The 25,658-nt window shown below is 42.6% G+C and overlaps 1 protein-coding gene and 1 long non-coding RNA gene across 5 annotated transcripts in view; both read right to left on the bottom strand.

Annotated features, from left to right (window-relative positions):
* The window catches only part of RAPGEF2 (Rap guanine nucleotide exchange factor 2), a 195,329-nt gene extending 181,952 nt beyond the window's left edge, over nucleotides 1-13,377 (bottom strand). For all 4 annotated transcript variants that reach the window (XM_063335391.1, XM_063335393.1, XM_063335392.1 and 1 more), the window contains exon 1: nucleotides 12,866-13,377. In XM_063335391.1, the coding sequence (XP_063191461.1) occupies nucleotides 12,866-12,934 (69 nt within the window). In that variant the 5' untranslated portion in view covers nucleotides 12,935-13,377. The remainder of the gene's footprint in view (nucleotides 1-12,865) is intronic.
* Nucleotides 13,378-17,405: 4,028 nt separating this feature from the next.
* On the bottom strand, nucleotides 17,406-24,601 carry LOC134516681 (uncharacterized). The gene is made up of 3 exons (XR_010071401.1): nucleotides 24,303-24,601; nucleotides 19,773-19,840; nucleotides 17,406-17,863 (listed from the first exon to the last, which is right to left on the bottom strand). It is a non-coding gene; the product is annotated as an uncharacterized LOC134516681 (long non-coding RNA).
* Nucleotides 24,602-25,658: the final 1,057 nt, after the last annotated feature.

The following is a 25,658-nucleotide window of genomic DNA, read 5'->3' as shown; positions in this document are numbered from 1 at the left end:
GACATGGACACCAAGAGATGATTAAAAAAGTTCGATTTTTGGATGTGAAGCAGTATATGCTACAGTCAGAGCATGAAATCTGCAGAGCTGAGGATCTGTGTTTTATTGTGGAAAAATACTTTCTGTACAGTTCCTTTTGGGAAGCAGAGGGGAAAGGACATGCCAGAAAACCACAACAAGTAGCATTTTTGGAGGAAGGCACTTCCTGACCTTAGCCTTCAGAGCCCAAACTCAAGACATCTATAAATAGAAGAAACAGGAAAAGAAATCAAGTAAGATATCAGATGTCACTTGTATAAAGCAGAACTTCCATTTTTCCTTAAAAGAAATTCTGATATAGTTTTCCTAAAGCAATGCAGAGTGTGTAAGTAGCAATGTCTCAGCAGCCTAGATATTGGCCCTCCTATTTCTTCCTTATCTCCTGGCTCATTTTACAACTGATTTAGAAATATTCTTCACTACTGTTCATAGATAACACTCAAGCCTTTTGACACACACAGGCAAATTACCACAGACTCTCATAACCATTCTACCACATTAATTCAGTTTAACAGATTATGGTACAGTCACAATATTTAATAAGAAAGTGTCTAATTTTTCTTTCTACCACTTTATGGTTTCTGTAAAGCTGGCAAATCCTAGCTGCATTATTTCCTACAGAAGCTAACATTACCCTGGAACAACCAGGGTAGGTATTAATTCATTATGTCTAGTTTTAAAAAGTCATCTTGGGAACAGCATTTCAGCAGCTAACAGCAGAGGTGACAGGCCAATATTTGGCTGACAAATTGTGACAAGCACACTCTAAAAATAAACAGCAATATATGAGGCAGTAAACATCATGAAGTTATAGCCAAGATTTTATTTTAATTTTTTTTAAATAGGAACCTCACGCAATAAACCAAGATGCCTTGTGAAGTTACCCACAGCTAACAGAAGTAATACTTCACCTAAAAGCTATTTATAAAGGCCAGGGTAACCATTAGAGCACCTGTTTCAAACAAACCTCCTTTGTTCAAAAGAAATGTAGAGTAACTGGTATGCTGGAACATGGGCCAATGTCAACAGCAAATCCAACTGGATTTATGTAGGCTGTGTCACTATAAACCGTGTTACTTTCGTCATGGCTAAATGTTCATTTACTATCACGCTAAGATGGACTGTAAGAAAGTGCCATTATTTTCTCTTTACTTCTAAATTCACGTGGAATATTCATTCACGTAAGAACATTAGACCTTAAATGGCAATGCTAGTTTATCAATCCTATAAAGTTAGAAACTTGACATATGCCAATTCCAATGAGGACATACTGAGAGTATTTGTCCTCTTTGTTTTAAAAGTGGATAATAATTTGTATAATGTGCTATATTGCAATTTGTAAATAAAGAGGAGTTTACATCCCACTCAGAAATTAATACATGTGAATGAAAGCACTAGCCAAAGGCATCTTCCTGCTTCTTTCTAAGTGCTGTCCTAGTAAGAGAACTATCTGAAGGGATGACTTTAAGGCACAAAATTTAAAAAAAAAAAAAAAAACCCAAACCAAACACAACATCAAGAGAGGTTTAGAAACTGAGAAACTACAAGACATCAAATCAATAAGACAGAGGTTAAACCACCATGCAGGGCTAGGTACAAAGAATAAGAAAAGGGAGAAATTAAAAAAGGATCATTTACCTGGGCATTCAGAAACATACCATCTTCTCATGTGGATCAAAAAGTATTCTACCCCAAATCCCAAATGTCTTTGCTCTAGGTCCTTAGAACTGCTTTATAAACCTAACAAGGCCTTTATACAGCACCGTGTCACGGACACAATCATATTTTCCAGCAATATCCATTAGTCTAGAAGTTTTTCAACTAGTGAAGTGATGTTCCCCTAAAAGTTATCTTAAATGAGTCTTACAAGCTTCTTAAAGAGGATTCAGGAGTAGTGGAGACCAGCTATCCATCAATACTCAGTCTGGCAAAACACGAGCTAGTTGCACTGAAATAGATGGCTACCTAAAATATGGCAGAGATGGAATACACTCCTCTCCTCCACCTCAGGAAGCATCAACAACTACCATCCTTCCCCCAGCGTTGTGACCTCAAATCATTCTTAATAGCTGCGCTAGAATTGCGTTGCCATCTGATAGTCATTCAGCGGCCTACAATTGAAGAGTTGGCATTTTCAAGCCAGACCATCACGAATTAAAACAAGGCATCAGCCCTAATTAGCAGCTTTCAGCAGTAACTGAGAAGCCGTGACAAGGTCGGAAACGCAATTATCCTCATTCCAGCAAGCGCCTGTTCCTGGTCAGCATGTGACTGGCGGAGACACTTGTGTTTCCCTACCTATGGTGCTCCTGAAATACTTCAGTGTTCCGATCAGACAGGCCACTGCGCGCGCTTTACACGGGGGTCTGATTTTTTTGTGCTTTCTGTAACAAATACATTAGAGACCCCCAAGAAATTCACCATACCATCTAGAAATGTGTACAATAGATGGACAGAGAACATGAAATGCAACTTCAACTGAGACCCTCACGGCTACCTTTCCATAATTCAGAGCGAAAACTACCTCACTGGGAGTGTTTGCCATCTGCTCACAACCTTCTTAGCAGGGAATACATTCAATAAACTACTTAGGTACTGCACTATTAAAGAAGAGTCTGGAGAGAGAGACCACCCGACCAGCACTCGTCATTAGCCAGTACAAAATCTTATTTCTTGTTTCACACTCAGAGCATCCTCCCTGAACTATACCCACAGTTATTGTTTTTCTTAAGATACATTTGCTGCTTGTTCCTTTGAGACTACGGAAAAAAAGGAACCTATACAATCAAACTGTATTTCTTCATGTTCTCAACGTGCATTTCACCCCCAAGCTAAATTAATATTTTACAAAGGAAGAGTACTAATGTAATTTCAATCAATGGGCCACTTACTGCTTTCACTGGAGATACTGCCAGCCGTTAACCACCCTCAACAGAAATCACAACGTGAATCAAGATCGACTACATCCCTTCAGCTTTCAGCATCTTTTTACGACTTTACTAACCAGGATGAAAAGCCCAACCACACAAAACATCTTTGCCACACATTCTGCTTGAGCAGCACCCGGCACCTGCCTCTTTCTTCCAGTTTTTGAATCCTCTTGGAGACTGTGGTTCCCCCAGAGTCAAGGAATGATTCCCCAGGCAGAGCTCCCTGGCAGGACCTTCAGTGCGGGTACAGTCAGCTCCCTTCCTCTCCCTTTTTAATAGCAATGATTTCTAATCAGCTATCACAGAATCCAGCCATACTTCAACAGTATCATCTTGTCTGGTGCAGGGCCTGCTCTTACCCAATGATACAACCCAGTACATTTTAACTGCATTTTAACTTTGCAGTTGCTAACTTAAAGATCAAAGCTACTTCAACACTAAGTACCATCAGACATAAACATAGTAAAATACCATGACTTCAAAATATTGACATAGCCATTCTAACAAAAGCGCTGCTTCTTTTTTATTGCCACAGCCATGCCACCCTTCAAAAACTGAGGAAGCTACAGCACAGGGGTAAGGGCAAGTGACGGGGCTCTGCGTCTGCTTCAGCAGCGCTGGGGGAGGACACTGCACACGCAAACCCTCCAGAAACACTGACAATGGACACAAAGAAATCTGTAATACTGCAAGTTCAAAATGTATCTAAACATTTACCGCTGTGTATTCTGATATGTCTTTTGACAAACAGTCAAAATCCACGCAACCGTTCAAATCAGTGCTGCCTACTCACACAACGGCAACATGCTACTGATTTCAGCAAGATTACATATGTTGAGAAAATGTTCTGTTCTGGTGAGGGAACGGTTTCCTGACAAGATTAAACACTTATCTCAAAGTCAAAACAAAAACATTATAGGGTACGTATTTCAGATATGTCCCAACAGACTTCAGATACCAAATGAAAAAGGGTGCATGTCGCTTAACTTGCACACCAGCAAAATTAAGTTTCACTTTACATCTTTGTTTCCCCCCAGGAAGACAGCCCACCAGCATCCCTTTTTCAGCTACCATACAACAAAGTGATATAATACAGACAAGATTCAGTATTAGAAATACAAAAATATATCCGCTCTTACCATCTCTTATCCACCCAATTCAGTGGATGCAAAGGTGGTGTTACTACCCAGGTTTCTTACCATTGCTATATTTTAAAGGGGAAAAACCTTAGACTAGAGACTTAATATACAGGTTTCCTTTGGGGTTAATCTTCAGAATAACAAACAAAAATGGAAGACTTCTCTCTCAAGAAGCATCTTGCACATATGCCCCATAAGCAAAAAAAAAAAACAAAAAACACACCACAAAAAAACCAAACCACATTCTCATTTTAGGAAATGCATCAAGAATAAATAATCTCATAATATTCCATCCAGTAATTTTTTTTTATGCTTCAAGATAGTGTTTGAAAACAGAGTACCATATAGTCTCTAGGGGATGTTAAGCTGTTTCTGAGGTTTGCTCCTACACATAACCATAAGCATTTATTCTCAATCTTGTAGCACAAGTCTTCACACCTTCAGCTGCACCAACACTGACATTTGGAGCCATAATCTAAACCAGACTGAGTCACTTAGATTTTAGCAAGAAAAAAAACCCTCACACACCACCTCTCAAAAGTAAGTCACTTTTCTTTTGTTCAGCTAACAAGATTGTATCACTTATCCTGTTTATATTGTGGCCTCACATACAGTTGGATCGGCACAAACGAGGCAGCGGAGAACACCAGCATGGGAAACAAAGCTCTTAAACAAGCTTTGCTGCTAGAAAAATACCACGTACCATGAAAGACTTAACCTTTAGTTTCAGCAAGTCAAATCTCAAGCAGAAGCTTCTTCCAACTCTACTGGTGGTACAGGCTTGTTTTCCCAACAACAACTTACAAACCACAGTTGTGTAACATCCTATCTCAGCCCTCTAAATTTTGGGTTACTTTTTGCTTAATGGGACAAGAAGTCTGAGTGACTAATTTCAAATGGAAAAGACCGTATGAATATTTTTTCCCCCAGCTACAGAAAAAGTAAAATAAGCGGTAAAATAAGAGCTTCTTTAAAAATACAGAACTGCAAATGTAAACTGGGGGAAAAAAAAAAATCACCCTCAGAAATTTTAAAGCATCATCTCACAGGGAACAGGGTCCATCTTCCCCTTTGGAAACCAGAAATAACTATGAAATAAATGTTTTTATTTATTAAGCCAAGTTTATTTTAAGTTTAAGACACATAAAAAGCAAGCAAACAGAAACAACCAAACTCATAAAGACAGTCAACAACAGGCACGGTCGACCAGTATGTCTTCCATGAAACTTAATACCCTTTCCCAGGTAGCTTACACTGATACCAGATGCGTTTTCCGTGTGTTGCTTGTGTTTATCAGAATACACACAAATAAGAGAAAAATCTTCTATGGATCTTGCTATCCACAGAAATATTAATACAAGAAAATTCCTTCAATTTTTATCAGTGCTGAAAAGTAAACTCATGCTTTTATTTTTTTTTGCCTAAGAACATTTAAATATTTTAACCTTATCTTATTCCTTCACCGTTCTGATCAGGTAACGATATACATGCTGCTCGTTATTGTTGGCCAGAATTCTCTAAAGCTGCTCAAAATCAAACATTAAATCACTACTACTCAGGTCAGACAAGAGAGAGGTACACAAAGAAATACATCTACAGATATAGGGGCAGAACACAGAGATACCCAGGGAGAACAATCAGCTAATTTTAACTTCAAAACAAAGCTGTGAGAAAAGCGCTGCCGTAGGGCTCCTCTCTCTCCCTTTTCAAGAGAAGTGGTCAACTTCACCAACCTCAAAAAAAAAAAAAGGGGGGGGGGGGGGCGGAGCACCACTTCCATTTCGAGACTTATTCAAATACATCCCTTCACGCAAAATATATCCAGCAAATTAAATCTGCAAGACTGGCTGCAGCAAACAAGGCGTGCAGGCTCAGCTGCCCTTCACAAAGCATCTTTGTAGAGCTATCTTTCTGCCAGCGCTCCTTTTGAATTCCCAAACAATACCTCGCAAAAATTAGATCTCCTACTGTGGGAAAGTTCCCAAAACACAAGCCAAAATATATTTTCTCATGAGGATACAAAAAACCCTCAATGAGGAAGTCAACGTTCTTACAATGACTGTTCAGTATACATATGGTTATTCTTGAAACATCTTAACAGATTAAGTAGCAGCATTCTGATTTAGGGGGGAAAAAAGCTATCAAAATCAGATCAGTAATTCATTCTGATGAATTAGTAGCTACCACTCAATAATCCACATAAGCACACAGACTTTTTAAGGACTTCAAAGCACACAGATTTTTAAAAATGATAGAATTCAAGAAACAATAACTGTTTTCACAAAACCTTAGCTAACCTCTACTGTAATACGCATAAAATAAGTGAAGCATCTTCAGAGATCACATTTGTACCTGGAAAAAAAAAGATGATTTAAAGTGTTTTCCATGAATAACCTGATAACCCACAGAACACTGTATCCTCCTAGCAAGGAAGAACATGATTCTGGGGAAATACTTGCGTGCCATTTCCTTTTGCTGATTTTACGCATTTACCCCCATGACAAGGAAGAGCCTCAGTCTTTTTTGTCCTAGAAGTTCAACGGATGACTTTGCTTAAGCAGAAGGGCAAGCCTAGCTGTGGCCATCAGCCTTGCCTTGTGACAACCCTCCTCACTGCAGATAACCCACCCGCGGCACCACTGGCCACCCCCTGGCTCACCAGAGGGCTGAGTGAGGCCAGGTGGGACGGTGTGTCCCTTCAGCATCGCTGAGGGTACAACCGCACGCCCTTATGTCTGAACAGCACATTAGGAGACAAAAAAAGCTTGGGCTGAGGAGCAGATCCCTAGGCTTCAGGCCCAGCACTGCTGACTTCAGTAACTTTCCTCGGCAAGGTTGCCCTGGAAAGGCATGGCAGCATCGTCACAGTCCCCAGCTTTTCTGTGCAGGAGAATATGGCCACAAGGCTGTCAAACACGCTCACAGCTCACAGGAACACGCCCAGCCTGAACCCAGCGCAAACGCTTCTGCAGCCACAGCAGGGCAGAAATCAAAAGCAAACTCTCCCAAACAGATCATTAATCAAGTAGGAAATTACACAGAGCTTATCGGTGCTACAGTTAAACCCCTCGCTTTCCAAGTTACCTAGTTTCAAATTGGCTGGGATGTGTACAGCTAACTGAGCTGCCATCTTCTGATGCAATGAGAAAGCAGACAAGTGTTCAGGATAAGGCTTCCAATCAGCTATTTTTACGCTATAGGTGAAGGTTTCCTGGTCACACTGAGGTCCTCGCAAGTGTTGGTGAAACTCATATTACTACAGGATACAGAAGCCTACAAATGCGGAAAGTACCAGCCCTATAACAGGGGAGAACTACTGCAAAAAAAAAAATTAAAGAGTCAATGTTCTCACCGTTCTCAAAGCTCTTGGCAACAAAGATACGAACAGCTATGGGAAAATGCACCCTCCATCAGAAAGACTTGGAAATAAACATATTTGCTTTCAAAACAAACAGGATACTGAGCAGCCTGTTGCAGTACATGCCCTCAGTTTGAGGAAGCACATGAAAATTTATGGTGGAAGTTCAGAATCAGACATTCCAGGGCTGTTTCGACAGACTGAGATTAGAGAGGTCACAAGAAAACTTGAGCTACGCAAGGGTTTTCGGGTTTAGTTATCAGCCACAAAAAGACATATTCATATCATTAAGTTTGTTGGGCATGAAATTATGCTGCATATTAATAGTAGCTCGAGAGAAAACAAAGTGGGAAAAAAAGGTATACTTGTTTCAAAAATACATCCTCTAATATTATTTCTGTACTAAACAAATACATTACTTGCTTTGTCAGGTAAAAGACTCGCCTTTTCCAAACAGTTATTTTGGTTTTTTATCCTCCCAGTTAAGTGCTGAAACATGGCAAAAAACCCTCTGTGTCCAAAGGTCCAGCTATACATGTCTATTTTAACTTCTGTTTTACCTGTTTCCATCTCCCCCACTAACAGCCCAAGAGACACCAAAGGACACCACTTAACGTACAGCTCATCAAACACTGGATCTTTCATTTTGTGAAGATGATGTTCACTATTTTGAACAAGTTGCCAAATCCCTGCAGGATCTGGAGGGCTATTTTTGCCCAGACCAACTGCTGACAAAGACAACCGACTTTACGATGGCAACTTCACATCAAGCCAGATGTCAAGCCGCAGAAAAGTGCCTGGACCAAGACCTTGCAACAGAGCCTTTTCTTCATTAAGCTGCATTACTAACCACGTTCACAATGTTAACACAAAATGCAAGAGGCTCACGCCCCCACGTCAGAATTAGTTACTGCAGACAGTGGAAAGCTTCAATGCTACACCATGGGAAGTGCAGTGAGGAATCTCAGTTTGTTAGCCAAACGCTCTCACCCCCAAAAAAAGCAGAATATCAAACCTTGCAAACTAAAGCTACCCCTGAATAACCACATTACAAAGCCCTGAGACACATGACGGAAAGACCATTATAACGGTGTAAATACAGCCAAATATCAGCTGCCACCGTCCTACGCTTTATTTAGGGCTACTGAGAACCAGCAGGAGAATTTAGCAACGGAACCAGTTCTCAGCATCACACTGCTGTTAGCAGTGTGATAACAGGGGTTACCTTCCTCCTTAAATACCAGCATCAAAAAGATGGTAACATGGCAGCATGCTGACAGTGACGAAAACCCAACAGCAAAACTCAAGCTCCAAAATAGTTTTGTTTTCCAAAGGAAAGAAATCCCAAATAAGCTCTTTAGAAAATGATAATTTTAGTCTTCTGGTGTATTTGATATACATACACACAATAAGCCTGAATTTAAAGACTTAGTATAATCCTTTATGCTAAACTCGCACATAAAACGCTTATTTTCTATGATCCCATGAAAGTAGCCTGCCTCGTATTTATTTGCTAAGAGATCGCTATAGCAAGAAGGAAACGTTCATTTCTGGCTTATCTGAAGATTGCACACAATCATGCTATCAGTGGTCACAAGTATAAAAATAACACAAGGGGGAAACACGCTGAAAGTTTATTTGGAAAAAGCATAGGTACATCCTATAATTAAACCATTGTTCCTCTCGAGTGCTCGAGAAGGGAATATCTGCCCAACAGTGGCATCCTGTTTAGATGTCTTCTGACACTAAGTGACGCACCAGCGTGGAACTAAGGGTAACTGTACACTTCTCCCCTCATCCCCTGATGCTGTTACTTCTCTGCTGTTCCTTACTACTACGCTGAATTGCCTCCGCGTACCACAGAAAGTGGTCCAGAAGAAAACCTTAGGCACCTAACATATATAAGGCATAAATGAAAAAAAAAAAAAGTCTTCCCGCAGACGTCACTGCATGGCATGGAAACAAGTGAACTAGTATGCAGAGTTTCTGAGGTAACTAGTTATTCACATGCCATGCCATGCCAATGAGTTGTTAGGATAAAGAAAGGAGATTAGGGCTTGGTTTCTCTTGTTTGAAAACAAAAGTGGCCCCATTTTTTCAGATTAAGCTACGCCGGTATAAAACTGCATGCTTTCTAAGATGGCCTATGATGCCAATGAGAATTTGTTTTGAAAAGACTTAAAGCTATAACAGTTCATATAAGATGAAGTTCGGAGAAAAAAAAAAAAAAAAGATCGCTATTACACACAGCTTAAGGGCATAAAACCATTTGTAATTTATGAACATTTAGAAGTTAGATTCCCCAAAGTAGTTAAATTAACTTCCTAGTTCACATCTTCAAAGAGAAAATGAATAGTTTAATAAAGCAATTAAAGAGGAGAGCTCTGTTACACAACAGGCATGTTAAAGTACAGGCCATGTAGGTATTCCCTTTTTTTATTTTTGAGCTTCTTTAGTCAATGGACCGTTGAGTTGAAATTCAGGAAAACTCTGTAAGCGAGGATACACCAAAGAGATATGAAGCTAAGAATTTTCCTAAGCAATCACGGAATACGCAGTTTACCTTAAAAAGGGAAAAAAAAAAAAAAGTCAATCTGGTCCAAAATTACCCAGAGACTTGGGCACTAGGGAATTCTGTGGGAAGTTAAGTTTGCTTTCTCCGACAACGTGTATCAGATCTGGCAGCTCTGGAAGCTGTACACACAGACACGAGCAGGCTGTCCTGCCATCACTGCCACTGCTCTCCTCTCCGCCCACAGGCACGTCCTTTTGCCAAATTTGCACCACGACAATCCAGGTGAACAGTATCGTCAAATGCCCACCTGCCTCCTCGGGATCTGGGAGCAGCTGAGCCCCAATGAGTTTCTTGATGGAAGCGAGCAGCAAACAGGCTACTAACATCACTTCTCTTGTTATTTCCTGTACTGACATGAATATGATAAATACATTTTCTCTTTCCAACCCTCTCTCAGCTTTAAAAATACCTCATGACCTCTCAAAGGCCAAAATTAAGTAACTACTTTTGCAAGTTAGTGCGGTGAGGAAAAGAAAATACAAGTAAAGAAATGGAGGCAACAAAAAGTTACTTTAAGGGATGAAGAAAAAACAAGGTCTTTGTATCTTTCTACCGCAACTTTTTATTTTACTTAATGACTGAAAGATGCCCTGCATAAACATATTTCTTTCAAATTCCAATACTGTTGTAAAATAAAACTGGACTTCCAGAACAGAGAACCAACACTAGAAAACAACTCCTCAGCACACACAATTCCACATGAGCCCTCCACAAAAACGCCAACCGAGTTTTCTGCTGCAAACTCTCTGCTCTCCCCAGCAGCAACAGGAGGGCACATCTGATCACCGGTTTCGGGTATTTCCAATGCTAACGACACATTTCCCACAAATTTGGTCGTATTTGTGGATTATTTTGGCCAGTGTCAACTTCATGGATTTAAGGGTGGGTTTCCTTTCCCGTGGCGATGGCCACAGCAGGCTCCGGGTCTGCTGATTCGGGAAGTTTTACAGCATTAACGCAGCCCTGGACTTCCCGATTTAGCTCTCTGCTCCATGCCCTTCACACCAGCTTTATCCCTGCGTTCCAGCTAATTTCTTCACTGCGCCATTTCTTACTTTCTGCCTCTTTTTTTTATTATTTTTTTGTTATCCCTTCTAGAGAGCAGGGCCGAGCAGCAAGGACGGGGAAAGTTTAACAGTCCACATAGCTCAGATCTTGTCACAGGGGAAGCATTGTCTCCCCAAGCCCAGCCTAGTGGCCCCACTACCTGACCAACTGGTTTCTGAGCATCTGCCGGTGTCACTTCTCCTAGACACCAGATCATCCTTCGATAACCATCTCCTGAGGTCGGACACCACCGGCAGGCTCCCCTGGCTGGAATTTATGCCTCTGCAACGGCGAGGGACCTCACTAGGAGTTGGCGGAGAGAGTCCTCCCCAGGAGAGAGCACTCGGCCTCCCTTCAGCTTTCACAACACACTGAAGGGCTGGGTCCAGCACTGGAGGCAAACAGACATTTGGAAAAGGTCAAACAAGGACAGAGAAACAACTTTAGCACCACAAAAACACATTCCAAAAGCAGCCCTTTTTTAAGAAAAAAAAAAACCACCCAAAACAAACAAAAAAAAAAAAACAGGAAAAAAAAGGAAGATTTGCAAAAAAGACCCGCTGAATACGATGCCTATGCAAGTCAGTATGTTTTTCCATGGGAGTTTTTATTTTCTCACACATATTCCATGAGCACGAGGATAAAAATAACATTACCACAATGACGTATCTATAGTAGGAGGAATGACTTATGGGTGCCGACTGAAAGTCAAGGTTTCCTCTTTGCCCCCAATTCAAAAACGTCACCAGCCAATCAGCCGCCGGCCAAAATCATCAGTAATGCCATCTCTTCCCCAAAACCAGAACACAGGGACTGCTCGGAGAGCAGGACAAGCCTTTAGAAAATAGGACAGATGGCGTTACAACTCCAAGCAAAGTAACTCCTTGTATCATTAGCTATTGAACCGCGGCTTGATGCGGGGATCAGTGTAAAGCTTATTAGTCTTTAGACAGTTGGCAGCAACAGCCACTGCAGCAACCGTTCGGGAGCAGAAGGAACTCATTCAGTTTAGTTGTTTTTCAGGTCATGTTAAGTCAAAACGTTTCTATATGCGCTCCAGTCCCCGATTTAACCTTCCTGAGCCCCGCCGAGCCCAATTACGCTTACAAACAGCTTCAACCCGCGCACTCCTCCGACAAAGAGGGCTCCAGGAGCCCGGCGCAGGTATCTAAAAAATTCCTGACGGGTGCCATTGTGTAAGGATTTCACCCTACTTGGGAGAGCAGGGACTTGCCAAGAATACCACTGACCTCAGCCCCAACATTATGAAACGGCGCTGCCAGCGCCAGCCAGCTATGGAAAAGTAAGGGATCGCGTTCAAATCCGGGGACGCAGCCTACTGCGGGACAATAACAAAACAAAACACACCAAGAAATAAATAAATAAATAGAAATCCACACTTTAAGCGCATTTTCCTTTGTACCGGAAGCAACCTTCAAAATAAACTCAGCTGCCGCTTCTCCCTCTCCCCCCCCCCCCCCAAAAAAAAAAAAAAAAATAATTAGGGAGCAGGAGGAAAGTTGCTCGCCTCCATGCAATTCTTCCCTTCCCGTCAGCTCGCCGCCCGGGAATTCAGGGATGGGGGGGTGGGATGTGTTAGGAGGGAGGGGGGGATAGGATGTGTTGAAGCGGGGGGCGGGGGGATGAACCCGGGGCCGGAGCCGCTCCGCTCCCCCGGCAGCGGGACCGTGGGGGCGGCGTGGGGGGTCCCGCGTCCCGTCCCCCCCACGGGTGGGAGGGTGTCGCGGGGTGTTGGGGGGTGAAGGGGCCGCCCTACCTGGGGGCTCCTCTCCGCCGGGTTCTTCATCACCGCCTGGCGGAAGCTGTTATCCACGTAGGACGCCATCACGCCCCTCCTGCCTCCCGGGGAGGGGGGCTGAGGGAGGGCCGGCCGCGGCCTGGAGCTGCGGGGCTGCGCGGCCGGGGGAGCGCTGGGCGAGGAAGAAGAAGAGGAGGGAGGAGGAGGAGGAGGAGGAGGAGGACGAGGAGGGAGGCGGCGCGGAGGCACCGCGGGGCTCAGCAGCGCCGCCGCCCGGAGCAGCAGGAGGAGGAGGAGGAGGAGGAGACGGGTGTGGGGGGGACAAGGACAGCCGAGCCCCGCCGGGAGCGGCGGCGACAAGGGCTCGGCGCTCCCTCTCTACCCGCCTCGACGCCTCCCGCCGACCCGCTCCGCCGCATCCCCCCGGGCACCACCACCGTCGTCTTCGTCGCCTCCCACCACCACTACCACCTCCTCCTCCTCCGGAGCTCCGCGCCCGCCTCGGAGACGGGGAAGTTGCTGGCCCGGGGAGGCGGAGCGGCGGGGGGGGGGGGGGGCGGATCGGGGCGGGACGGGGCGGGGGGGGGGGGCGGGTGGCTGGGGGCCGCGGACGGCGGGGTCCCCCCGCCGTCCGCGGCCCCCAGCCACCCGCCCCCCCCCCCCCCCCCCCAGAAAAGCCATCCCTATCGTTTTTAACCCTCCCCCCCCCAAAAAAAAAAAGCGGCTTGACCGGAGGGACGCGCACGGTGGCAGCTTCGGTGATGGGCATCCCTCTGGATATCGGTGAGGAGGAAAGCTGGGCCGTTAAATAAATAAATAAAAATAAAAATAATAATAATAATAATAAAAAGACTTGATCTGCTGGATCCGGTGACTCCCAGCTTCGGGGAGGCCACCTGTTGTCGCTCTTCTCGAGAGTAATCCCGATCAGCCGGCTGTCCCCTCTGTCACCGCTCCGTGGGATAAAAAGGAGGAAGGGAAGGGTGTGAAATCTTTAATTTAACACTTTTTCGGGGGGGGGGGGGGGGGTTGTGTGTTATCTAGCGGCTCCTTCTTTTCTCACGTGCACTTAAGTTTTTAAAGAGTCAAGGTCTTGCAACATGGCTGATTTTCTTTGTTTACCGCGACACCGAGCGGGTCTCAACAGCAGCCTGACAAATACGAACCATCGGAGTATTATTAATGTGCCATTAACGGCAGTGTCATACTATCAATGTATTTGCTTTTACAAGCGATGTGTACCCTTTGCCGATATGGATCACGCAATGTAAACAACGTCAACATTAAGAAATCGGTTTGATTTCCCGTCACTAGCAGGGGTTTGCACATTTTAATCACAAATAAAGGAGTGTAACTTTTATTTGTATTTCTTATTTGCAAAAATTCATGGGGTTAACCATTTTTTTTTTCTTACAGGACATACACTGTCGGTCTCGGAAGACAAAATCTTATGCTTTCAGACACACATGGCTCTCAAACAGGCTGTGTCTTCAGACAGTAATCTACTAAACCTACTGAATTTCTTCATATGGCTCATTAACAAAGATAACTCTTTGGGCTTAATCCCACTCATACGTGTCAGCAAAATATTTTTGCAGCTAATACCGATAATTCTGGGCAGACCATGGGAAAAGGCGAGGGAGGGCTCCACAGCCCGATTACATCTTGCTTGTTGGTGCTTATTAGTAGACCTTATGGGAAATTCTTTATTAATTTTTTTTAACCACCAGATTGAAAGTGTAATGTCCTTTGCCCTAAAAAACTCAGCAGTTTTAAATATGCCTCGCATTCATCATCCAGAGAGTATCATTTCTTCAAATTAATCAAGCCCGCAGCTATGGGGAAGTGCCAGTGTTTCTGAAGCTCAGCTTACCAACCCGGGAGTGCTAAGATTCCCTTTTTTTTGTGGGCATATGTATAGGGCAAATGCCGCAGGAATGCAAGGAATGCTCTCCTGGGCTCCGCTCCTCAATCACTTCAGGGCACCCATTCCCTCCTGCTACAGACTAGCTTGCCTGACATCTTCATATCTCTATATCAAAACAGAGCTACCCACTCCATTTTAATATGCAATTATCTTTCATTTCAGACCTATGAGCTGTACCAGCATCAAGTGAAGTGTTTCGCTCTGATTCATTTTTTGTTGTGGTATCTGGTAACACAATAGCTGTGATTCACAGCGATACTTAACTTCAGCCGATGGGATTTTGGGGGCTCTGACTGTACTCTGATTAGTGTAACAAATCTTGATGGTTACAGATGTATGTCAAAGGCCTATCACGTACCACCTGCAGTGTTAGAAAAGGGAATGAACGAAAGCTAGAGAACTATGTGTAAATAAGTTCAACAATTTCTTAATAATATTTAAGGAAGTGTTGCATTAGCACCTTTTTAGTGTCTGTAAGCAACATATTTGTATAATGCAGGCGCTTCTGATTGTCTGTATTCTCCATGGTGGATACAAGTCTGTCCTTTATGCTGTTTTTTTTCTAGCTGAAATTAGAATAGTTCTTACATCTTAACAGGAAAAAAACAGCACACAATCATCAAGACACAGATTAAGGACAATAATTATTAGATAACACATCTGATTATCACTGGAAATCCCTATTTTTCATGCAAATATTCTACAAAATATAATTTGCAGCATCAAACGTTTTTGCAGCTTTCATCTTCTCTTAGTCTTTCCTGTTTTCTAACTTCAACAGTAAACCAGTATGTTTTAGAATACACATATATACTGGGACCTGTCATTCATTTTGCATTTGCTTTTGGTTATTCCTCAGGCCACATTTTCCAGCCTGATTTACAATGGATTTGGGGGAGGGGGAGGTATTGTTTGCACCGGTCATGTTATTACATTACATAGGTTTTTTACCCCGTGTTACACTAGGAAACCAAGAGTTAACCATGTACATTACATGCAGTACATACAGTATTGATATTTCAGCAATATGAAAAGGCTGCAACTCAAAATATGACAGCTCAGCATAATATCCTTTTGGATAGTTGTAACTAAGCACTATGTTAAAGTATTTTAGAAAAGTATTTTGCCTTAGAAATACAGAGTTTCTGCCTTCCTCAACATCTCTGTTTCTTTTAAGGGATAAATTGAAATGGTCAGGTCAGTGACTAAAATGCCAAGGAAAAAAAAAACAGCATTTCCGTGAGCTCTTTGCTCATTTGCTAACCCTCATTTTTAAAACGATATTCGCACATTGAGAGGCTTGCCCTTGATTTGGCCACACGGCTTTTAATTCGTGACACCAGTTGTCAGTCACCCACACTTAAGCGCCCGGTTTGCTCAGAGGAGACAGGCCTGCCCAGCCAGGGGAGCAGAACGTTACCTCTTTGGGGAGTTTAGTAGATTATATACAGTCAGTATGGATATAAACGCATGGATGTCCTTTTATCCCCCTTCTTTGGATAAACACTCATTTTCATCTGTCTTCTGGAGACGGCATGGCAGCTGAAGCAGATTCACACGGCCGAGCTCCAGCCCTCAGGACTGCCCGTCTCCTGCCCAGCTCTCTCCTGGCACCTTCTCAGCAGCCATAAAAAGGTACTTTAATAACGGTTGGTAGAAGTGGACAGTAAAGGGGAACGGCGGTATGGGCCTGGCAAACCAGCCTGGAGCTGACCTTGAGAACAGTAGCCATCGCCACTGTGCTGGGCAGAAGCCAATTTTATTGGATTTTAAGTCAAAGATGAATGATTTCAGGTGCAAGTGAGGCCGCTATCAAGGGGACACTATCTCCTTTGAACAAGAATAGCCTCTGTGCTCTGTCTTTCGGGATGGCAACATTTCCAAGAATGCCGTCTCTCACCTTTTGGGATTTATACATGGCTGGGAATATCACCATTTGCAACTCCAGGTTTTATCGTCTGTTACAACATGATGAAGGGCATGTGGGGTTTTTGTTCGTTTGTTTGGGTCTTCTTTTGTTAGTTTTTTCACATAGCTTCCTCTAGTTATGTGGCTATTTGCCAACTAGCGATCACCAGTGTACAGACAGAGCATGTAACTACCACCCTGTGGCCCCTGAACCACAGGGTAGGACAGGAAGGTGGCAGGGACTTAGCACTCTTGAGTCTTTACTGTCGGTTTATGGTCCTTCTTACTTATAAGGCAACACAAAATTCAAAAGGTTATAAAAGAGAGTTTGGCCTGTGGCATGAAGCAAAATTTGTCTTTTGTTTTTTCTTAAAAGAAAAAAAGAGAAGAATTTGTGACTACTATAATGCATTTCATACATTTATTCAGAATTTGCCACTGTTTGCATAGCTACATTTGGGAATATTTATCATCCGACTTCTGCTGTAGTTGCAAATGTATGCAAACCGGCTTTAACCAGTTAGTTTAATACTAGCAGTGGCACCTCAGGGACTGGCTGTCCAAGTCCAAGTATTTACATGGTCGTTGTATTTACATACTATCCAAGTATTTACATGGTCGTTGTATTTACATACTATCCAAGTATTTACATGGGCATTGGAGAGGATTTCACAGCCCACAGGGTGTTCCCTTCAGCTGCCCTGGTAAAGGCGCCCAGGCAAAAGGAAAAATGGCAGAAATCTGTATTGCAGCAGCACCTCAGAGGCATAGTCCTAGATGGTGGCCCCCTATGCTACGTGTTGTATGAAGATGTGTTCAAGACCAGGCTGGATAAGGCTTTGAGCAGCCTGGTCTAGTGGGAGGTGTCCCTGCCCATGGCAGGGGGGTTGGAACTAGAGGATCTTTAAGGTCCCTTCCAACCCAAACCATTCTATGATTCTATGATAAGACTGAACAAATTAACAGGAACTCTTGAAGGTCAAGCCCGTACTTCTGAAGTAAGCTCAGGTACATCTACACAAGCTTCATTTGTGCTTGTGACCATGATACAGGTGTGCCCCTTATCTCTGGGGAGTGGCAGTGATGATGGGAGATGATTGTGAGTCTCCTCTCCTGCTACCTCCACTGGGAAAGGGGTGCTCAGGACCTCGCTTCGACATCATCTGCTTCAGCTTCTCCTTCTGTGAAGAGAGGCAAAAAAGTATCGACTCAGGTTCTTAGGTGAAGTATTCTGAGACATAAGGAAAGCACTGCAAAGTGCTGTTACTAATATCACTAACAACATTTTTAGTTTTTTTTTAAACAGAAGATTAACCACAGACATAGAAATGGTCAAATAGCATCTTTTGTCATTATCAGGACGTGTAGTGGAAGAGGTTGTTTCGGTGGGATGGTGCAAAGCACATGGCAAGAAGTCGGTGGTTCGGCGCTGGTGTGCTGCAGGACAGGCTGCCAGCAAGGAGAGGTGCCCTGGGGTGGCTCTTGAATTGCACCCGCTACACAGTGGCAAAGGTATCGAACAAACTGAAAACAGGGTCCTTTTAGATAGATGACACTTTTCGGAATCATAGATAGGTTAAAAAATGCACCCTACTCCTTTCCAAATAGCCATCCACAGTCTAATACAGGCAGGATATACATAGGAGTGATTTCAACTGTTGAAAGTATATTATAACACAGTTTTGTGAACTGTATATTTGGTGTCACATATATTTCGAATACTATATTTCAGTAAATAGCATCCCAAATAAGGAAAAAATATTTCATTCTTATTCACTGCCTTTGAAGTTTTCATTACTGAACAAATTAAAACCCAAACTTACATTTCGGTGTTTTGGTTTTAAACCAATATGTTTCTTAAAAGAAAAGACAAACCTACTCTGTCTAAAACAACTGTAATTGAGTTGTTTAAAATAATCTTTTGAAGTTCCTACAACCCAAACATTACATGACTGTGCCAAAGTATGAAAAGGGGAAATTGTCTAGAAGTCAATCTAGACAGGATTACTATTTATTCAAAGCTGGCCAAGTCTTTAAAAGAATTTAACTCATATGTATTAAGGATGGATAGCCAGATGATCATTGATATCCAACGATACTGCTTTTCATGAAACACTAGAAGATGATAAAGTTATAGATCATGCAGAATGATAAATAAAACATGTAAAGCTCTGCAAGGAAAATGGAACACATAGGACGTAGGAATTTTATTCCTGCACAAAGATATGAAATATTTATAAGAAAAAAATTTGTTGGTAACATTGTTATTAAGACCTTTCGCTCCAAATGTGCTATTTTCAGTATTAGGATTCTATACTGATTGCCTCATTTTCACTGTCTACCATCAGAAACCTTTTTTTTAAAAAAGTCAGCTCTATTACATATGATTGAAGTGTTTGGCTTCAGTCTGTACTAGCTGTTTCAGAAAAAAAAATGAATATATTTATAACTTTTGGCATTACTGCAGGGCATTATTCTACAAAATTAAGTTTACAGCTAGTAGCATTTTTCCGTAATGAATTATTGATTAATTATTCCAGATACTGCCTGTCCTCGCTCGGGCACCGAGCAGCACTGCTTACTGCACTGCTAAGTGCGCCCGTGCTGGAACTATTCCTTGGACTGAGTCCCAAATGCCACATTCCCATCGGCTTTCACCTCTTTACTCTTGTCACCATCTTCCACAGAAATCGTCCGCGCTCTTCCCCGCTCGCTTTAAGACGCTATACTGCATCACAGATATGTTCCAACACGATGCTACCGGTGCTTATTAGAAGAGCATTTGCATTTACATTGCTTCCTAACAACCTTTATAAATTATTCCCTTGCTTTGAAATTAATAGTCATTGTGTATAATGTTTATGCGGTTCAGCCTTCTTCATCCTTCAGTCACCGCTTAGATCTGTTCAAAGCATATGGGGATGTGTGGGTGTGAGCTTCAGTGAATGTTTCTGTGCTGTGCATACATATCCTGGCAAAGCATATTCACACCTATATCATAATGTGACAAGTACTAGGTACCGATTTAAACAGACAGAATCAACTTTCAGTTCAGTAAATGCTAGAAAAGTTAATATTTTTGTTACTTACAAATCAGTGATACCACACTCCATCAGTTTATGTTCCATTTATTTTTCCGGGAAGAAATCATCCAGTACCTGGAATAAAACAGCATTAAAATCTAATTTTACCTCATCCCAAGAAAGCATATTCCGGATAGATCAACACTGAGGTAAGCTACCAAGGTGATCTAAACTTATGTGGAATCGTCCTGACCGTTCTGGACAAGTTAATGACAATATACCTAACCTTATGGCTGCAGAGCTCCTCGTTGCATCCGTAGTCCAAGAATACTCTTATTCGACAGATCATAGAAAAAAATAGTTTGTGTTCAAAACATTCTTATGACCAAGTTTGTTTCACATAGACTCCACAATCGCCAGTAATGTCAGCAGTGAAAATCAGGACTTTCTATTCCTTTTTGCAAGGAATTAATACAAAGAAATCCCTATTTCCACTGGGACTTTCAACTTCCATACAAATACACAACAATAAATTCAAGCATTAAATTAAATTGGAGCAAGAAATCCTTGGCTAATACAAAAACAGAGACCCGAAGGAACAGACAAGCAGCACTGCACAGGTAAGCAGTCACTAACTGTGGGGTAGAAGTTTACACAGGGTATTCCTTGCGTTACCTGGATCCATATTTAAGACAGACAGCAACAAATGATCACTTTGCCTCAGTTTTTTTGTGTTAATTTCGCTATTTGTTTCATTTCTGAAGCAGATACTTATAATACTCTTAAAACGTTCAGCAGCTAGCTGTGATAAAACCGCATCTTCCTGTAACTGATCTGTGCTGGGACCATCCACTGTTGCCCTGTTGTACCACTGCTGGAAAAACACGGGAACCTGCTGTCTGGTTCACTTTTCATTTCCAGAACAAGTTTAAAAAAAAAATAAAAATTAAAAAATGCCTCTCATTATTGCTGCACTTAGCAAAGCAACTATCACGGGGAAGTTGCCAATGAAGATCTGCAGCTGACCAAGTATATCTTGTAAATGTGCTTTCTAAGTCAGGAAAAGAAACTGAGATGTGGGAAGCAATTGCACAGAAAGAGGTAGTTGAGATTGGCGTTTTGTGGGAAATCAAGTGACTCTTTGGAAGAGGTACGTTTTTGAAAAACACATGAATTCTTAAAGATTTTGTCAGGGGGAAGCTCTTTGCTAGGAATTTTCCCTTTTTTGTGCTATTAGCAACTTAAAAGACTGCTGACATATGCTGGCAGCTGACTGGCATGACGAGAGCCCTGTATGCTGCCACAATAAGCATACTCCTGTTATCCGTGTTTAATTTTTGTTTCTCTGCCTTCAGCTCAACCTGGCATGGAGACAGCTCAGTGTATTTAGTCCTTGGGATAAGGAAGTCTTGAAATACTTCAGAAGTAATCTCCTGCAAATAAACTGGAGGGTGGGGATTGGCATCCACATGCTCTTGCCCGTGTGCAATTAGCATCCACGTGAGGAAGCAGATTCTTCAGCAGGAGAAGAGCCGAGGTGGATCATTTCTCCTGCTTCGGTGTGTCTTCATAGGTGTCCAGGTCCTCATCTGAATGAAATCCATCTATTTCAATGAGATCAACAACATTCTGCTAGTTTAAAACAGCTAAGGACCTGTCCCTTGGCTCTGATCCCTGTCGGGGTTGCGGGAAGCTCTCACAGCGTTGCGGCAGAGGATGGGTATGCCCCTTTTGGTCTCTAGCTAAAAAAAAAGAACACCCGAATACATGATTTAAATCCTTGGAAAGAGAGACGTCTCTAACGCTGGCTCCACCATACCCCTGGGAAAGCGTGCGTGACGAACAACAAAACAATCTTGCCCCTGTTCACCCAACGGCGACATCTGTGTCTTGTTAGCAACACACAAACTTTTAAAATGGTTCTTCTCTCAGGTGGAAGTGAGCTGTATAACTTCATTCCATTGATGTGAATAGCTGACGATTTTGCCTCAAGCTTTTGCATTACTATTGCATTCAGGTATGAAGCTAGATTCCTCTTGCCGTGGAGGAGAGGAGCTGAAGTACAAGAGAAAATTTCATCTCTAATTAATTTGTCGTGGTCCCTCGTGTTCCAAAAACAATACCGATGCTCCAGAAGTTAAGTATTTGCATGGATATTTTGTTATATTCAAATAGACTTTCTGAAGCTTTATTTGAAGTACCTGTGATTCTTAACCCACACTCACCACACATACGCTTTTAGTAAGGGCCTCGCTCACCATCTATGTCAATCTCTGAGCTAGATAGTGGGTTGACACTCCTCGGCGATGTAAATACAATCGATTAAAAACACACATCATCACATCTTAACAGCATAAAGAGGGGGCTTTCAAGCAAAAACATCACCTATTGTTTTGAAACCAGCAATAATGGTACGGCTAGTCAGTTGGTTTGAACTTGGAGACCACCACTGAAGCTAGGGGAAGTCTTTTCCTGCTATGGGTAGATCTTGAAAGACCTGTTGCATGTGGGAGTCAAGTTGCACTTCACTTTTCGGGAGCTTCAAACCTGACACTTCCAAGGGTAGTCTTGTGAGAAATAAGAAAGGGATTTGTGTGTGGGTGGAGATGTGATGGCATTTGAAAAAATATGGTCCATAGGTGGCCTGAACCCATTCTGCAGTGCTTGCATATCTTTGTTTTGTAAATTTTAAAGAGGAATAAAAGCAGTGAACGTATCCAAAGCATTACATAGCTTTGAGATATTAACTGAAACACCTCATGGTTTTGCAATAAGCCTACATATGTTTTGTCATCAAAACCATCCAGGGCTACCACGATAGGCCTGGTAGAGCACCTCTTTACGCCAAATGTTCAAGGTTGAATCATATGGTGTCTTCAACCTCTATCAGGCATTTGCAAATCTTTTGAAGGCAACTGAAAATGCTTAATTGGCCCAGATGGACTCACTTACACGATTATAAAGTGAAATAGGGCAGTTGACATTAAAGGCCATGGATGTGGAATCCATAAAAATGTGATAACTTGTTCCAGCTGTAATTGCCCATAAAATAATTTTCACGAAATCATCTGCCCATCATTTCCCTGAATTAATCTGAAACACTGTATAGTGGTCAGAAAACCAGGAAGGAGCTCATGTTTCCCTTTTCTCCAGAGTAATTTCTGGGGGCAGAGACCTTTCCCAGAGCAGCAAGAGGGAGATAAGATCCAAACATAGAATTAGTCTGGAAAACAGGTAAGGATCCATTTTGGGGGGTTAAAAAAGCATGTCTAGTTTATTCCCTTCCACTCCTTCAACTCTACTGTACGCAGCCTGAGAAGACAGCCCTCTCAGCTGCGCCAGAGTTCAGCAACTAATTCTCAACACCCTTCCTAAAATGCTGCAGAGTCCACTGAACATAACTATGTGATTATTTACTTAGTGAAAAAAAGAAAATCTTAAAGAAAACAAAGCTTAATCAAAATGGAGAAGATGGGTCAGAATTAAAATAAATTCTAGCTTTAAGCTACGTAGCTTTATCCTTCTCATGACTTGAGCTCGACAGGCTCTTCTCAACCTATTTACCCAGAAAGCGTAAAGGAGTTATGCCTATAAAGCGAATCCTCTTGCTTACCATCTCCTACCAGTCAGTCCTTGCTGGTTGGTTCAGGACAAGTGCCTCACCATCTCACAGCCTCGTTAACTATTCCTTATGGGGCTAAGGCGACTACTGTTTTCCAAGCAAATTTCCTCCAGCTACCTATGCAGGCCCTGAGGCTCACTGAGGCTACAAAGACCCTTAATGTTGATTATTAGACACCCTTCAAGGGCTTACCGACCCAGTTTAGAAACCTCATCTCACAGAGTGATCTCGGCCCTAGCCAGATTGTGTATGCTGGTCGACACTTGAAACTTTTATTGGCTTGTCTGTGCAAGGTAAAGCATGCCAGCGTAGTCATGCCAGTAAAAGCTCAGTGAGAATACATAATTATAAAGATGCCTTTCACAGCTACAGCTTATTCCAGCCCCCTCACTAAGATGAGATACAGTATTACAAGAGCCTTCAGTGGCAGGGAGTTCATACTGGGGCTGTTGCTGTAGCTGCTCTAATTATAATCAAGCAGTTAAAGCAGAAAAAGAAAATCCTGCACTGTCCTTTCAGCTGAGAAGACAGGCATTTTTCATCACTCCTCCTAATATCATTTCCCTACGTTTTGAAGTATGGTTTGAGGCAAGCGCTCCAAATCTTCTATCAAACTTGGGTCTCTTTGATGATCCCCTTAGGCTCCTTTTCTGCTGGATTAATTGAAGCTTCATGCAGTAGGAAATTTGGCCTCATAAATTTTAGAAATGCTGCATATTTATCTAGTAGTACTATAACCTGAGATACATTTTAATTTTTGATGTCACTAATCACTTCTTTCATATGCAAAACCACGCCGCATAGTGAAATCTTATGATTTATTTTTTTTTAGACAGGAGAACATCACAGAAGAGCACCAGGAAAGTGTAAAGATTTCCTTCCTTTATAATGCTTCCTGTGTGATACATCTTTGAACAAGTCACCAACATGTGTCCCTCTTTGTTATAAAGCACATAACAAAACGTGTGCACCTACCTCGCAGGGGCGTTCTGAGGGCTGGCGCTTGTAAAGCCCTTTTGAGGATGAAAAAGCATTATAAGGAGTATTGAGCACTAATCTCGGGCATGCGGACAAGCCGCGCACATTCGAAGTAAAAACCTTTCTAATAACATCCATCTGCATCTTGAATACAAGAAAGAAATTGTAAGACAGCCTGTCAATGATCAAGGCTTTTTCATGCAGCTCACCCTACTGTTTGGCGGCTGGCCAGCCCAGAGAGCCTACGGAGGAAAATGGCTCCAAAGGAAAAAAATGTGCATGTTAAGCAGAGGACAGCCTTTGTGAAGGGTGAGAAAAAACAAGACAAATGCCCTCAACTGCCAAAGTGCTCTCTGGTAGATGGAGGAATGAAGTGAGACGAAAGGGAAGGAAGAAACTGCAGTAGGCAGGAGCCTCCTCTTCACACTACAGATAACGCCAGCCTGTACGCACTATAATGCTGAAATAAAACATGTTTCTACTTCAGGACCAGGCCTGCTTTACATTAAGGATGTTGCGCTGTGGAGAGGCTGGGAGAAGCCAGGGAAGGATTTATTTGGAACTGCGGCACCTAAGCCAACCAAGAAGGCGTGCAAACCTTCAAAACTGTATTCATGACACCACAAAGTCCTTCAAAAAGTTTGTGGGGCAACGCAGTGTGATCAGAGCATGCTGAGGACGTCTGGGCAGCTCTTCTTCAGATGCCGACCTTTTTATTCAATGGGACTTATCTCGCTGTCAAAGGCACTCCAAAAGGTGCTGCTGACGTGCAGGGCACTGGGCTCCCCAGTTCCTCCCCTACTATTACAAGCCCTCATGCAGAATGATCAGCAAATTCTTTTGCCTGATATATATATACACACACATATATATATATCCATATCTGTCTCCAATGTCAGAACTAGCCCCCTTACTTCCTCTCACCAGTCATCTACGGATTCATTTCACTCAAGCTGTGCTGCAGCTGTACAGCGTTGCAATGCTGTGGCAAACATATGGAGTTTCAGCCAATAGTCCTCCTTCACTTCCTACGGGCTTTCAGTCCCTCTCTCTCCCTACAGCGACTCGTGCGCTACCTCGGATGCAGCAAGGTCTAATTAAAACGTGCAGGAGTTGAACTAATAACAAGAAAATCTCCGTCTACATGTTTAGAGAATTTCACCTGCAAAGCTTCCCAGTCCTCCATTAAAATGTTTACATGCAAAAGATTTCTCCTCTAATAAATCATAATTTACATTTAGATAGTACCTTTTATTCTGATAGCTCGTCTTCACTGAGAGGTTGATTCCAGTCATGACTCATGTGCAGCCTTTCATTCAAATTCCTGCCATATAGAAAGAGCCCGGAATTAAA

The sequence above is a fragment of the Chroicocephalus ridibundus genome, chromosome 5 (genome assembly GCF_963924245.1).
Source record: "Chroicocephalus ridibundus chromosome 5, bChrRid1.1, whole genome shotgun sequence".
NCBI lineage: Eukaryota > Metazoa > Chordata > Aves > Charadriiformes > Laridae > Chroicocephalus > Chroicocephalus ridibundus.
Note: the sequence above shows the minus strand (reverse complement) of the source record. Positions and strands in the feature narration are given on the sequence as shown.